Source organism: Haliotis cracherodii, unplaced genomic scaffold (genome assembly GCF_022045235.1).
Source record: "Haliotis cracherodii isolate W230 unplaced genomic scaffold, xgHalCrac1.p SCAF_6, whole genome shotgun sequence".
Lineage (NCBI taxonomy): Eukaryota > Metazoa > Mollusca > Gastropoda > Lepetellida > Haliotidae > Haliotis > Haliotis cracherodii.
The window spans coordinates 48,035,322-48,051,937 of NW_027266319.1; the positions used below are offsets into that span (position 1 = coordinate 48,035,322).

General features: G+C 38.5%; 1 protein-coding gene and 1 pseudogene across 7 annotated transcripts in view; both read right to left on the reverse strand.

The window, feature by feature from the left end:
- Nucleotides 1-2,212: 2,212 nt before the first annotated feature.
- Nucleotides 2,213-7,430, reverse strand: LOC139446466 (uncharacterized; annotated as a pseudogene).
- A 1,189-nt stretch (nucleotides 7,431-8,619) lies between these two features.
- LOC139445786 (neuroglian-like) overlaps nucleotides 8,620-16,616 on the reverse strand; it is a 77,552-nt gene continuing 69,555 nt past the window's right edge. For 6 of the 7 annotated variants that reach the window (XM_071227007.1, XM_071227005.1, XM_071227006.1 and 3 more), the window contains 3 exons: nucleotides 14,588-14,713; nucleotides 13,874-13,946; nucleotides 8,620-12,829 (listed from right to left, as the gene is read on the reverse strand). In XM_071227007.1, the coding sequence (XP_071083108.1) occupies nucleotides 12,625-12,829; nucleotides 13,874-13,946; nucleotides 14,588-14,713 (404 nt within the window). In that variant the 3' untranslated portion in view covers nucleotides 8,620-12,624. The remainder of the gene's footprint in view (nucleotides 12,830-13,873; nucleotides 13,947-14,587; nucleotides 14,714-16,616) is intronic. The other variant, XM_071227008.1, reaches the window with a different exon arrangement.

Below are 16,616 nucleotides of genomic sequence, written 5' to 3' on the forward strand. Positions count from 1 at the left end.
GCGTGACCAACCCGATGCACACTAGTTGCGTAACGCGTTGCCCATGCGTGTAAGGGGAATGAACTTCTAGGCAGTAGTGTATACATATAAGTGGTGTGTGCATTGAATTGGGTTCAGTACAAGCGTAACCATGCCAGCAGACGGTTGGAGAGTGTATTTGTCAAAAATATATTATGACCCGAAACACCCAGGCTCCTTTTCCGGACCAACTAAGCTTTATCATATTGTCAAGAAAGAGGGAAAATTTGATATCAGCTTACATCACATTAAGAAGTATCTTGCTTCTCAAGACGCTTACACGTTACAGCGACCATTGAGATATAAATTCAAAAGGAATAGAGTCGTGGCTACTGGACTGAATGACAGATGGGATATAGACTTAGCAGATGTATCTAATATCGCTGCAGACAATGATGGGTTTAAATATTTGCTCATTGTAATTAACATTTTTACTCGGTATTTGTTGGTTGAACCATTGAAAAATTAAACCCCTGATAGTGTCATCAAAGCTTTGAAAAAGATATTTGTTCAGGCAGATTTACCTAATATTATTCGATCAGATAAAGGGGGTGAGTTTAACAACAGGAAAGTAAAATCCTTTTTTTAAACAAAAAGGCATCGCTTATTATGTGACACAGAATCAAAACAAAGCTTCATATGCTGAGCGGGTTATTCGAACTCTTAAGACAACCATGTATAGGTATTTTACTTACCAACAGACCTATCATTATTTAAACATTTTACAAGATTTGGTAAAGGACTACAACAATAGACCTCACAGATCATTGAAAGAGTGTGCGCCTACTGACATAACACCAGAGAATGAAGCTAAGGTATGAACAGAACAATATACTGACCCATTGAAAACATCTGTAAAACCTAAATATCACCCAAGGCAAAGAAAGAAACCATTCAAGTTCAAACTAGGTGATCAAGTGAGACTGTCTCATTTGAAACATGCATTTCAAAGGGATTATCAAGAGAAATGGACAGAGGAGATTTTATTGTTTACTGACACTATTATAGAGGGGGTATACCTGTATATCGTGTGAAAGATATGGCAGATGACCCTGTGACAGGGAGTTTCTATGGGAATGAGTTACAAAAAGTGCACAAACCTGAAGATGCTATGTGGCGGATAGAGAAAGTATTGAAAAAGAGGAAGAGAACGGGCAGAAAGGAGGTATTAGTCAAATGGATGGGCTACCCCCAAAAAAGTTTAACAGCTGGAACCCAGAGGCTGACCTGCAAGCTGTATAAGGAACAGACAATGCCATATGTCACTCATTTGGAGCAAGACTATCGTACCAATGAGCTGGCCCCAATATGGATAACCGTCCCATCTTGTACAAAACAAACAGAAGAACTACAATGATAGTGTACATATTCTCTGCAGCAGATTAACGTGTTATATAAACATGATAAAACAAAACTTTGTATAATAACAGTGTCAGTTGGATATAGACTGTCATGGAGTCAACATCATGTTCAGAATGTGACAAGACATTTTCAAGAAGAGATGTCTTACTTCGTCATAAAAGACATATTCATGGTTTGTCACCTGTGACACCGCCCCCGCCGCCACCGCCACCGCCGCAGCAGCAGCAAAGTTCAAATGAAGCCTTCACGTTTACAATCCCGTCTAATGCAGTGATCGTTGGTCCAAGTGGGAGTGGCAAGAGTGTATTTGTATATAATACGTTATTGCAAGGGTTAAGTCAACCTAAGCCTACCAATATCATCTGGTGTTATACTCAATGGCAACCCCTCTATCAACTAATCAGTGAACAGTTACCTCATGTCAAGTTTGTGAAGGGAATTCCATACAATATTACCGACGATGACTTTTTGGATGCTAGAAACAACAATATGATTGTTTTGGATGACCTAATGGCCGAGGCTAAAGATGACAAACTTATCTCACAGCTGTTCACACGAACCTCTCATCACAAGAATGTTATTATCTTCTTGTTATTACAAAATTTGTTTCCTAGAGGGAAGGAAATTCTCATTTCGTGACTTTATTTAACTCTCCTGTGGATCGATATCAAGTTCACTTGTTTGCCAGACGCATCTATCCTAATAATTCTGATAGGTTCATGTCAGCATATGAATCAGCTGTCCAAAAGCCATATGGAAATCTAACCATTGACTTACCTACTATCACGCTGGAAGCAAACAGGTTACAGTCAAATATATTAGCCAGGTTAGATCAAGAGAAGCCTATACCAACATTGAACTGGAATGAGAACAAGCCTGTAGTCGAGAGGTCGTCTAACACAAGCCAACAGAGATTGAATGGCAACCCTTGAAGAAATGAGCTAAAGTGGATAACGCAAATAATGCAAATCACCATGATGATATTATGAGTCCAGTTGACGCACATAAACCTAATGAATCTGATAAAGAGAGGGAGGTGAAAGGCTTAGAATACATGTGGGAACAAACACTAAAAACGTGCTAGGAAGAAATCTGGAAGAAGATAGTAGAGTATGATGATGAAGGGAAGAGTGAGAGATGGATTGAAAAGAAATTGACGAAGTGCTGGAAAACTACTTTCCTTGAAAGACTCCTGAAGCCATTAGATATATAGGCTACTTTGGAAACGGACCTCTCTTCAAACCTATTCTAGAGAAAATGAAACTGTTAGACCCTGACATGGATGGCAATGAAATGGATGAAACCAGTGGTCAAAGATATCCTCTCACATGTGGACATGTCACTGGCCGAAGATTTAGAACTGGTCAACCAATATGATGATGACCAAGATAATGATAATGATGATGAGGATATTTAATAATAATTAAACTCTTGTACATTAAAACACTGTTCTGTAATTATGTGACTCTACATATCATATTGTTATATGTATTGTACATATGTAATAAAGTCATGTATATAAAAAAATACCAGTTGAGTTATGATACAATCTTTTAGTATTTTATTTGAATTTACCTATCAGTTGAAATGTTAAGTCACCGAATCATATCATATTCTATTAGCATATGAGATGAATCATCACATCACACTATTATCAACTGTGTACTCTAAATATTGATAAAACACACAAACGCACCAGATACAGTTCAAACATTTATTCAACAATCATATTTTAATAGGAGTACATTTTATATCCATTGATTACAGCACAATATATTCCAACAATGCTATAAGACATATATAGCAGTATAATACATAATGAACAATGAGTCATGTAGCATCATATTCAAACAGAAGCTTTTACATCATAACATGGCTGTGTCAATGTATCTTAATACATCATACACACAAAGAATGAAATGGTTTCTAAGACTTGATTCTACAGTGTCCATGAGCTAATGTGTTTACCCCATCTTCCAAGACATACCTTTTGTCATCAAAGGGGGAAAGGCTCATTCTATTGATTTGAACAGAATAAAGCTGATGGTTACGACTTGAATTTGGGTCATCTGTCTAAATTGAGTATGCTTCATGAGACAATGGTTGTACAGTTCATGTCTTAATTGTCTCTTAATCACAGTTTTAGAAATTCCCTTGGCTCTTTGTTCCTCATTGATGACATAATCTATTATTTCATCAGTTTTCTCATCTTTCTCTGGGGCTTCAACATCATAAGAATATAATTTAGGTCGAAGGCCGCAAAATGAAACCATGGGGTAACCTTCAGCTTCATCTTTAAACTTGCCTTGGACTTTTTTGTTAGACTCTGAGTAGAGAGGGTGGGTTTTATGATAGTTTGAAGTATCAAACAACTCCATATGTTCTCCCATGTCAAAATAAACATTCTCTGTCTCAATGTGGTAACACAATGAGTCTGTGTCGGTGAAACAGTGTTGGGCCTTGTCCCCGTACTTTGGTATGATAAAGTTATAATGAAAATCATACATGTGTATTTTTGAGAGATCCAAAATAGAAAAGCCTGCATACAGTGGTTGATTCAATTTTAATGTAGCCTTTTTCAAATGCACAGCAGCCAAATCAGAGTTGAAAATTTTGAAAGCCTCAAAAGTAGGTTTAGCACACAGTTTCTTGAGACGCTTGGCCGAGATCACCAGCTCAACATTGACATGTTTGCGCACATTCATCATGCTACGGCCAAAACAAGAATTGTTGAGCAGTTTAAAAATTGCTTTATCCATTTCATTCTTAGCTTCTTTTCTTTTCTGTGTATTAAACTCAATGAACGGTTTCAACCAGGGAGATTGAGTGAATTGAATGGCTCTGTGAATTTTGACGAGCATTAATCCTTGAGATATTTAAAACTGTAAATTTCTATAGTGAATGACATACTTTTCTTTATCAAATAAATTGGGGAGTAGCTTTTTGCAAGGTTTCCCTTTGATTTTCAATTCCTTTTTCAAGTTTTGAGAGTGAGGGGAGAGCATTACATGACTGACTACCATGGGTTCAGGGGCAAGGGGATAATCACTATAAGTGTCATGGAGGTTTGGGGGATACACCAGATGTACCTCTAATATGTATCCCACATCTGCATTGTCATCTACATTCATAATGTCTAATGTCTCTAAGTCATCGGCAGACACCCACTGAAAATCGTCCTCGGGCAGTGGTTGTGACATTGCCCACCCATAGAGGTTATTGGCATCCCAATACATGAGATAACTTGTGGTTTTTTTCTGATTTATGTTCTAATGTTTTAAACTCAGGATTATTGGCTTCAGCATATTTCTTGGAAATCATTGAAATCCCTCCTCTGAGACCCTTTTCTATCATGAGATGCATGTCGTAGTCTGTTAACAATTACAACTCGACATTTCCCATTTTAAGCATAGCATCCCATCCTATTCCGGGTAAAGTGTAATAATGAGCAGGGTCTATGTCATAGAATTCCATGGAAGTGGCCCTAAAATTCTCAAATACATCAGCCAAAAGCAAAACATCAGTTTTCATATACACGTCATGATACTCTCCCATGTTTTTCAGATGAAAAGTTGCCCACACCTTGTTGGCATGATCATAGTCAGCATTGGATATATGACTATCTGTCAATGCACTAAAAAAATCTTCCTTCTTCGGAAGTTCAACCAAGTTGAATTTACTTTCATCAGCCATGAAGTCATACGGGTATACCCCTTTTCTCAGTAGAATTTCAAATTGTCCATTATCAGATGTTTCCTGTTTTAGATGTTTGAATTTAGATTTGGCCTTCACCATGTGGAGAATTCCAGACTCATCCCTGCAATCATTGTTCATGTTTTTGACTAGTTTGTCTAAGGGAGCACTCAGAAACTGGAGAGAGTCAATAAATCTCAGACTCCCTAGTGAGAAAGATATGTAGTTTTCCAAACTGTTTGCTATACAATCAATCCTCCCATGATAGGTGTTGTCTAAATGTTTAATGACATGATGAGAGTCGTAACCTTTCAAATTATGAAAAACAACGGGAATATAGAAACGTTGAAACTTATTGAAGTTTTGACCTTTGACCTTTCTAAATTGCAATTGTAAATTATACAGTTGATGTGCTGGTCCACGATATTGACCTGTGATGTGACAATGGTCACGAACGCGGTCAAGACCAAGGTCCTCTTTACAAATATGTCAAACAGTAGCCATTTCAAATTGTTGTTCTTCTTCTTTCATTAAGTTCATTGGAACAACATTATCTAGTATATATTTTATCAATATCCATTTCTTCCTCCACAAGGCATTGAATGAACTGTTGGATACAGTTCGGGCCTCTGTATGTTACAGCAGGTTTGCTGTAGCTAGGATTGGAACTTACAACCTTAAATGAGTACCCCGATGGTTCATGTATCTGATAAATTGAGGTATTGGATTGACTTGGACTTCCTTCACAACCCATAACCTTCTTTGTGACCGATTCAAAATCAGCATAGACAAGAAATGGGACTTTAAGTTGTCTAGCAATATGCTTGAATTTAACCCATATGTCATTATCACTTTCTGGCATTTTTTAACTTTCTGAATGCTATGATCAAAGCAATAGGGTTTGTGATCTTCATGCAAATCCTGTCTCATAAACCCATGCAAACAGCGTCTGCAGTAAAAGGTAGTGGAATGATGCTCAGTCCTATCCCCCATCAGACGACTAAAGTTTCTGATAAGACTGAAATGCCTTTTGTCCCCCTCACTTAACAAAAATAAATCTACCTCTGTTTGGAAGAGGAATTTACTGATATGCAATGGGAACACACCTTCTTCTTTTTCATAACCAAATACGTTGATAGATATTTGATTTTGCTTTTCGAACTTAGGAATTTGTGATAAAGGTACTGGCATGTCAATACCATTGAGATCAAGTTCTGATAATGGCTCACTCTGTTGGCATGAACAGTTGGATGTAATGTGGCTAAGATAGACCAAATAAAGCATTTTTTATCCTGGTTTTGTATGTTTAAAATGGCCTTTTTTGTCTGCTAAATATTTAGACACGGGAAAGTCACTGCTCCCTGACAATGGGGTGTATTGAACTGTGTTGACTTCTAAATGGACAACATGATCTAATATCCACCCACTCCCCTCGCCCTGAAACTCTTGAGAGTCTTCATATAATTTCTGAAAAGCTTCGGCTAAAAGTGGCTCTATTACATTGTAATTATTGGTCCAGAAATGTCTTGTTCGGAGGGTGGGTTCTGACAAAACGCTGTCATTGTTTTCATCATATTTGATATATTTGATTTTCAAAGTCAGAAACCATTTCATACCTTTTTTTGCTTTGAAAAATTCATGTAATAAAGTCTCAATGTTGAATTTTTCATTGGCCATAAAGTTAAGAATGTCCAGCCGGTCTTCTTCAGTGGGTGTCAGTGTTGTCGTCTCAAGCGTCCCTTCCAGCGCTGACCCACCTATCTGGTTATGTCGTCTCTCCTCATATCGCTCTCGTCGGCGTAAGCAGCTATATCACACTGATCAACACGCTTCGAAAAGAATCTCTCAGCCAGCGGGCGATGGCACTGTCTGCATTCTCGCCAATTTATTGAACATGGCTCACAAAAACGCTTGCCAGGTAATAAGCATCGGATATGACCACAAAAGTTGCATGTATCATAACGGGCTGGTGGATTATTGTTATTTGTTGTCTGTACACATGGCCGTTTACTTGCAGGCTCGGTAGTGGTTGGCTGGCTGGGTCTCTTCAGGCTTGGTTGACAATTGTGGCTTTTGTATCTAACCAATCGAGCATAAGATTTGCCACATTGACTACATTCATGCTTATGATTGTCATGAACTGTTCTTATATATGTCGTAGAAGATTGCGATTCTGTGAAAACACTTTGTTGCACAGATGACAAACATGTCTTTTTGTTGACACTGACATGGTCAGCTTGTAGCTCAATTCTTTTTAGATTTACAGCTGGATCATGGTTACAGTTGTTTATCGTGGCCCATGTCTCCAAGTCTGATAGGGTTTTCACGTGGTTGAGAAAATTCTGTTTAGCTTCCATCCTACAAGTAATGAAATCAATACTATAAAGGTTGTACTTTAGTGTCTTATAGCTAATCTTTTTGTACAATTATCACTTTAGAAGGGAGATATTTTATCATGTTTTTTATTAATATTTAACTCTCATTTAATACATTAATAGGTTGTGCGGTATTCTGTGTCGATTGACGGACAATATTCAAAGATGTCCTCTCCTTCTGACAGTATCTCATAAAATGATAAATGCGCTCACGCTGCAACTTTGTGTTATGACTTGGATTAAACACGTCTTCTCAGCGTGATGATCTCCTCGTGAATAGCGTGTTCACCCACTGTATCAGCTCACGTCAACACACTTCGACGGTCACTGGATAACGGATGTTTCTATTATCACTGTACTGCCTGAATACACTTCTACATGCGACTCATGCAAAAGGAAGAGTTCATTCTAACCCCCTCCACTTACAACGCGTATAATAACACTGCTTTGCATTGATCCCCATAGAAAGGGGTGACAGGTTGTTGAATGACGTACCGTGTCCTTTAGCTAGTGCCGCGGTTATAGTGAATTACCCCCTACGCGATAAACCAGTCCATTCAAGCGCGCTTTCATTGGCTGCAGGCGTGACATGTTGACACGCACGGCTCCCCACTCCCCTACCCAGAGTTCCATGCGGCCGGCAGCCAGCCAGCCAGCCAGCATAGTGTTATGCTGGGTCACCACTGTGACGGCTCTCCCCGACTCCCGGTCCAGAACGCCCTTTTTTCTATCATCAATAAAGGACTGAGCCCAAACCTATATTACCTACCCCATGAAGTTTGGCATTTTGAATGAATGTCTTTTATCCTTTTCTGTAGAATGTTCTCAAGTCAACAGCTGTGGAGGATGGTAAGATTGTTATAAACAAGTGCAAAAGTGAGCGTGGCTCACTAATACCCCCGACCCGCCTAGTGTGTCAGTAGTTACAAATTAAATAGCTAGGATAGGGTTAGACTTAGAGTTTGAAAAATTCATAAAAAAATGGAAAATTAATAAAAACAATTTTTTTTCTTTTGACTGCACCCCTTCATATGACACAGATTATACAATTTACGTACTAAGTTTGAGATGAATCCCCTGAATGGTTTAGGAGAAATCGCGCGGACAAAGTTTTCGGACGGACGGACGTAATCTTGGTATAATAACCACAGAAGTACTGCATTTCAAGCACATTTTTATTCAGTTTTGATTTCTGTGAAAAGATTTGCACATACAAACATGATGATAATAGCCAGATAGAGGGATGAAAGTGTTGACTAGTTCAAGCCATGTTTAATCTTGCTTCCTTGCATAGGGAGTTGTCTCAAAGGTTACCATGCCAAAAGTTTTGCAATATCTGCTGCTACATGAATTCCCTTACACAAATGAAATTTATGAATGTAGACAAATTGATTTGAATGAACATAACAGCTTTTGAGACAACCCCTCTAGACAAATGGCCAACAAGATTAAGATATTGTGTAATTAGGCAAAGACCATATCGAAGTATTCAGCAGCCAACAAGTCATTCATATTGACAAGAAGTATATACAGGGAGGGGCATAACATTCAATAAAATACAATAACTTTGCTTTGTCCTTTTCCTGACCTGAAAGTGAAAATTCAGATTTTCTAAATAAAATACAAACCCATGAAAAGAGCACTAACTTAATGAACATGAAAACAATTTCATCCATCAACTAATGGCTTGAGGGTAATTAATTAGAAGGCACGGAATATAAAGTGGGAAAAAGTACACAAGACCACCAGATTTTACAATTTAACCATCTTAAATCACAATCTAAGGTTCCCCCCTAACTTGACAAAAATAATTAAAGTCAGGAAAATGACAAACCGTATCATAAAAAAACATCATATAAAAACCTTAGCATATATTAATTGGAAGATTAGTACCCAGTCAGTGCTAATGGGAACAAAATCACAAACACACAGGAATGTATCTTATAATTATGCATAAATAGTTCTCTCCAGAATGTGAGCTATGCACTATCTAGGTCTTATCATGCTATGGTGCCACAAGCAAGACATTATGCAACTTATTGTTTCTTAGCAACCAAATTAATCCAAATCATAAGATATAAACCAACTTTCAAATATCATATGACGGTTGTAGCAAGCAGGAAACATTGAGGAACTATTTTTCATCTAACTTCTTTACGAGTTACCTATGCTTGTCCCCTGAACAGCATATGTTTGATGTCACCTTCAACTGAAACCAGCACATGCAGTTCAAGTGTTCGGTTGAAGCTCAGCTGCACCTCATGTTACCAGATTGGGCCAACACAGCTCTGACAGAGAGTTGCCAGTCTCTCCACTCTAGGCCTTCTTCTAGTGGCAACTAACATGCTTGGAGCTAACGTTGCACTACTTTACATACTACATAAAATAAACAAAATGTGCAACCAATGAATATGCTTTTCTCCACATGAAATGAAAAGGTGATCTAGCAGTAGTATGAAGGATTCGGATGACAATGTTGAATGTGTGGTGTCAACCGAGAGATTAATATGATAATACCAGACATAAAAGCCATGGAGAAAAATGGGTAGGTAACTCTAACGGATAATTAGACATGTCCCATCTGACACGAACAGCTTCAAATAAAAATTAGATGACACAATTCTCACATCAAGGACATGGTTATGACACAAAATCAATGACAATATTAATATCAGATCTTTTTTCCAGCATATAAAGTCACATTACATAATGACCTTCGACGGACATTTCCACTAAATGCACTTGATAATATATATGGGAATGGAACATGGCTCCTCCAAATCAAGGGGACACCACTCTACTTCAAGCAGAGGACACGAAGCACTCTAGTAAAGCATTTACACTGGCGTGTTGGTCAGTACAATTATTGAACACTGTACTTTGATGATGGTAAGTGGTTAGGGAAATCTCCTGAAAAGAATGCTTATTTCAAGATATAACAAGAATACAAGACATTAATATTCTTTGCACACACACACACACAGCAATACAGATCTTGCATTGGGCACTGGTATATAACAAAAACAAAATTAACATTTTCGGTCATAAATAACAAACATTGCTTGTAATGTTCCAAAAACAAATGTTATAAAAATATACAAATGTAATTTGCTGGTGCAAACCAACTTGTATGTATGCCTGTCTTGAAAACATTGGAATTCCCGTCAGCATGTCTCCGTGGCTACCTCTTACCTCCGCAACAATGAGATAATCAACGTAAGCACTTGATATAGGACTCAAACCATACCCCAGAAACCAAAAATACAACTTCACGAAGACCATTCACAAATGATAAATAATAATTTGGCACTGACAGAAATTACAACTGAATTACACATCAATAAATCTCAAAATCAAAGAGGTAGATTACAAAGCTTAGAATCAAGAAAGTGGAAGTTCTAATAGACAGAGTGCAATAAGCTCAACATACTTCTGCCTAGGCTGCCAAAAAATATCCATAATAGATACTTTCACAAATAAACTAATGCATCACTAATCTCAAACTAAATTGATGGCATTTTCCCCAGCTAAAACACATCTATATCATAATGGCAGTTACAACCTTCAAGGTAATATCCTGAAGAACTGATCACGTAACGGCAGTGATTAAACAGTATTGCACGGATACTTTGCGGCCATGTTTTTACTTGAATTTGCACTCGATGTGAATAACGGGATTATGCAATAATTGTTACATCAGCATAAATAACACAAAACAACCAACCAAAGACCTATCTGGGTTGATAAGAGAAGAACTTCATGTGAACTATCAAGAGTAACATGACTAGAACTTGTAGAACATATCAAAACATGTTGGTGTGAGGCGCTGGGAGTTGCATTCTACAGGCCCTCCATGGTTACAATGACTGTTTCCCTCATCTGTAGCTCTGCACAGGTCGGAATATCGGACATGATAGCTGTCATCCAACACATCAAAAATAAATCTGATGTGTTTATTTCTGGTAATGATTCCAATAGAATGCACAACTTTCATCAGCTACCTGGAGCAGCATCTTTAACCCTACTCATGAATAAAACTTGCATCAAGAGATTTGCCCAGGTCATGAAGTTAGGTGATTTGTCACTCTTTACCAGGACTCAATTCCCGTACCTCTAATCTGAAATTCTAGATAGCCTTTGAATATATTACAGGAAACAAGTTAAAGAACACCCACAATTGGAAGGCTGTGTGAGGCAATACCCACCAGCCATGACAGATCAACTGTAGTCCTATGAAGGAATGAGGCGTTGTTTAACTTGTTTTGGGTACTATACATGACTACAGGTGGGCCTCCTCCTGCCAACTGTTAGCTCTGTGGGATCCAGACGGCGGTCTGTGTGGACAGGACCGCCGGACACTACTACGCACTGTGTATGGGTGTGGAGAAAGCAGTTCGGAACATCACAACCAGCATCTTGGACTACTACGAACAATACAGTGGGACAACTACGTCTAGGAGGATTATATGGGTTATGATGAGTTGCACACGTTTGAAGCAACAACTGAATCACTCAGTTAGATACGTGGCTACAGCAACCAATGATAAAATACTCTTGAAGAAAACAGACAGCACTCATCTGCTCTATAGGTCCTCATAGGTAAGGCAATTGATCTGATGTTATGAATAGTCATCCACAGAGACCGTGAAGTTCTTAGGTCAGCAGAGCCGCATATTTACTCTCGTTACACCAATATTGGTACTGTCTGTCCATGCACAAAGCTGCTATTCCTGACAAAAGTGTACTTCTTGTCACCTATCATTTGGCTTAATTCTTCCTCTTACTGATCAGGTGTTTCAGCATTTCATAACAACATACTATTTCACAATGTAAGCACTTCATGGCTTTTGTGTGGTGCTTCTTATTTCACATTGGTGTAAATTTCCATTCAACAGCTTCAAGACAATATTTGTCTTGTAGATGACATTGGTCCTCCAGTGTGGTCCATTAGGTATGTTGGTGACCTAAGACTCCTTGTAACTTCCAGCCTCAATTCAGTGTGTGCCAGTACAACAAGACCAGCTCCTCGGGAACTTGTGTCAGTACATATGTCATTTAATAACTAAACTGTCATTTACTGGCTTGATATAAGCAATGTACCTATCAAGGCAGGTCACTCCCAGTCTGAGAATTCCACACTTTCGATGATACTATCTAAATGAGATGACCGGGCTCCTTATACTAGAGTTGACATAGCTGAGGCGTTTGCTGGCTCGGGGGACTTTTGAACTCCATACTGACCAATAAAAGACCCATCTTCATTAAATTTCCCTGGGTCTACATCACCATAGTCCTCCATGCTGTCGGTCTCGTCATACTCCAGAGGCATCTTTTCTGGGTTGTTCTCAAATGAATTACTTTGTCCAACTCCGTTCTCATCACTGGAGACAAAAAGAGGGACACATTACAGCAAAGATCACCAGAAACAAACATACTATAACATCCATGCTTAAAGGAAAAATATTTCACCAGGAAATATTGATGCATTATATTAGTACTTATTATTATTGATAGAGACAGTATTAGAGAAATGAACCATGCAACATGATATGCTAATTCTGGTTAATACTGACTGGCACAGGAGCTGACAGTGGACAAACAACATCTGTCTAGGGGGAAGTTTTCTTCCGTGTCCCTCCCCAACAATTTGAGTGATGTTTACAATTGGGTGTTTCCCGCACTTATGTCAGTAATTGAGGCAGGGTCAATGTCCACTGACGGAGCTCCTCCCCCAGGGGCTTCAGTAATGTCAGGAGGAAAGTGTGGAGAGTGGAGAGACAAGCATGAGAGATGAAGCAGATGACAGATCAGGAGTCCACACACTGGTTACAGGAGGGACAGTGTCATCCACATTGACACAGGATCACACACAACACTACATGCAATCAGGAATAACATTTTAGAAATGGAAGCCGAAATATTTCCTGAAAACACATTTTGGTAATGCTGGTAAAGGCAATCACAGAGCTCAATATTAGTAGGGGTAATGGTTAATCTTGTTGACCAGTATTAGTCACAGCTGTTCAGGACTAAAGTTTTCATTTGTGGAAAACGTGCCACTACCATATGTTTAGCAAAATTAAATTTATTTTCCATTCATTATTAGTAACAGATATGATTTAATAAATTAATAACTAGAACTGTTAGAGAAGAAATTCCAGATAAGCATAAGTAGACATATGACTGGATGACTTGTACTTGATCTACACAAATAACACATGTCGGAGGTATATGAAATCTTATCTATGTTGTAATTGAAACAAAGACATGTTCCAAGTATACCAGTCAGTACTTAAGGTGGTCTAGCAACATGATGGGGATATTTCCATTTATGCCAGTATATGTTGACTACATTGACTAATGGGCTGGCGTTTGTTGGCAACCAGTATATCGACTCCCTGGAGAGCAGGACAGGGAAGGAATACCTCTTTGCATACTCATTAAAGTGATCCTGTCCATCATCGGGGTTGCTGCCACGGAGACGCTCCTTCTCTTGCACTGCAACCACACATGACAGTTCAGACAAAGTACAATTCATTGAAGTCATGTTAATGATAAGAGTATTCTTAGAACAAAGTGGGAACCAAAGTTCGGAATAGTTGTCAACATTTCTGTCAGGAAAGGTGAAGTTTTTTCCTACCTGCCCAGTAAAGATTTACTTCAAATTATCAAATTTTGTTCTTACTCGTATTTACAAACTGTTAAAGTGCAAGTTCATCTTAGAAAGTCTACCAATCGTAGCAGAGGTTACAATCTATCAATTCTCTCTACCAAAAGGCAATTGCTGTATTTCTGTTTTGAAGCATATCGTTGCAGAGACCATGTTTTCTTGATTTATGATGTCTCATTCAAAGATTTTTAAATTTTGAGAAATACAGGCCTGACACTTTCAAGACGAGCAAGTCACCAACCCACTGATCAGCTTGTTGGCAGTAAACATATTTGAGACACTGGTAGGAACAGTAGGAAAAAATACTTATTGAGTCATAAACATTATGCAAAGCATACACTTCTGTGTAAAAATTCATTAAACCTGACTGCCATTTTGTTCATACTTCATTTCATTAATGTCACCGCCCCGTATAAAGTAATGATCTGGTGGAAATACTGTTCTCCAAGGGAAGTAACTAAAAACTGACCATGGTATTTATCTCCCCTGTTTCTCTTGATGATGCAGACGATGATGAGGATGAGAAGCAGAATGGCTATGGCCACCATCATTCCAATAAACCATCCAGCACTCAGCACATTGGCCCTCTTGGCCGCTGGAAAACAAAATAAAACTGCTGTTAGATGAATCCAAAGTTGTATGTGACAAATAAAAAGAACACAATGTTTTATCTCAAAATATTCAATCCAAACAAGGAAATCCTTTACTCAGTCAACAGTGACAGGACTGTTTAACTTACATCCATGGGGCCACTGAAATAAACTGACTGTTCAAGGATTTGAATACATCTCAAGGAATTTGAAAGTTGAGATACTTCAATTACAAAGTCATACTACAGTTTTGAGATTGTCTGAGCAAGGGTAATCTCATGCAGAAACTGCATTGTCTTAATATTGTCCATTAAGCTTATATTTCTAAGAATGTGTGCATTCTTGTGACAGTTAATGTTTATGGGAATTTGTGCATAAATTAGTAAGAACTCAAAATGCATGTTATTGGATTTCCTTGGGTTTAGAGATCTTTTGACACATTTGACAAAAATGACATCAAATGATCTTCTAAACCATAAGGCTTATGAATGGTCGGACTTCTATATCAGAAAACATTAGTATAATCATATCAACTGCAAAAAATGAGGAATTAGACCATACATGCCAAGTTGCAAACAACATCATTGAGAAATCCTTGACAACCCATCATGTCAAATACAAAGATTTATGAAAAAACATTCTAAACATCCACTGACTAAGTAGGCCTTGCTTCCTTGTGAATATACAGCCTAGTATTACATTAATAGGGTATGTCTCATAATTAACAGCTCTATTTCAAATTGCTACCCACATCATAATCAGCAGACAATAAGCCATGACAGCCAGGAAAAGCTAAGCAAATACTAAACTTGATACTTAAGGAGAAACTTGTCAACCCATTCAACCTGACCGCTCCTGTGTAACCCTGTAAAGAAGAAAGCACCGGGGCCGTCTCTGCCGCAGACCCCCGTCCGGGCCACCACACACTTACAGGCTTCTGCAGCCTAACACACATGTACCAGCAAAGCTAGGACCACGCAAACACAGCACTGAACTTGCTCCTGTAGGAGTTGCTACATGATCATCAAAATAAGGTCTGATATGGGTACATGATGAATAGTGATGTCAAAGGCTTTGTGATATTGACTTAATGATAAATAATTCTGCAGGTAAAAAAGGGGTCAAAACAGCTTCTGTTGTTGTGATGCAAGATGTGTTTACACTATTCACAGGCTCTTGGTGTGAGCTGGCCGCATGTCACTGACCATTTCCACCCCTCCCTCACTCTCATACCTCAGACAAAGTATTTTACATTGATCTAGTGCACAGAATTTCCATACAGAGTGGTCCTCTAACATTAACCAAGAGATCAGTGGCCTAACGACTCCTAGCCTTCATGTGAAAAATAACATGCAAAAAGTTCCTTTGAGAATTGGACCTCAACTTTGTGGCAGATTGCTGCAATCCGATCATGCATCAGTGCAACATTTACATTCAACGTCAACCTGCTACATTTTTATCGTTCACTTCATGCGCGACAGCGGCATAGGCCATAGAGAGATCTGTACAGAAGGTATGCCCAGCAGCCTGGCTGCTGCATGTTGTAGAAAAGGAATTATCATTCCTAAACAAACTCCATACATACCTTCCTCACTGTCAGTATTATCAAGAACCTCATTTGTGTCCTTACTTACTACACCGCCTGTAAACATAGCAACCTCCTTATGAACCTCAGTGCCACTCAACAAACAACATGACAGTCCAACATCAGGGTTAAAGTGGGGCTAAAGAAACCTGTCCAAACTGAACGATGACAACGCCACCATTACAGCAACATGTGCATGCTGTTAATCTGGAGATCGGAATAGAGGGTAACTATCCAAGGCTCTTTCATACAGATACTGTCATTTTCAAGGCTTTTTGTAGTTGGGTTATTAGCTTTAGTCTGTCAATATTAGAATAAATCCA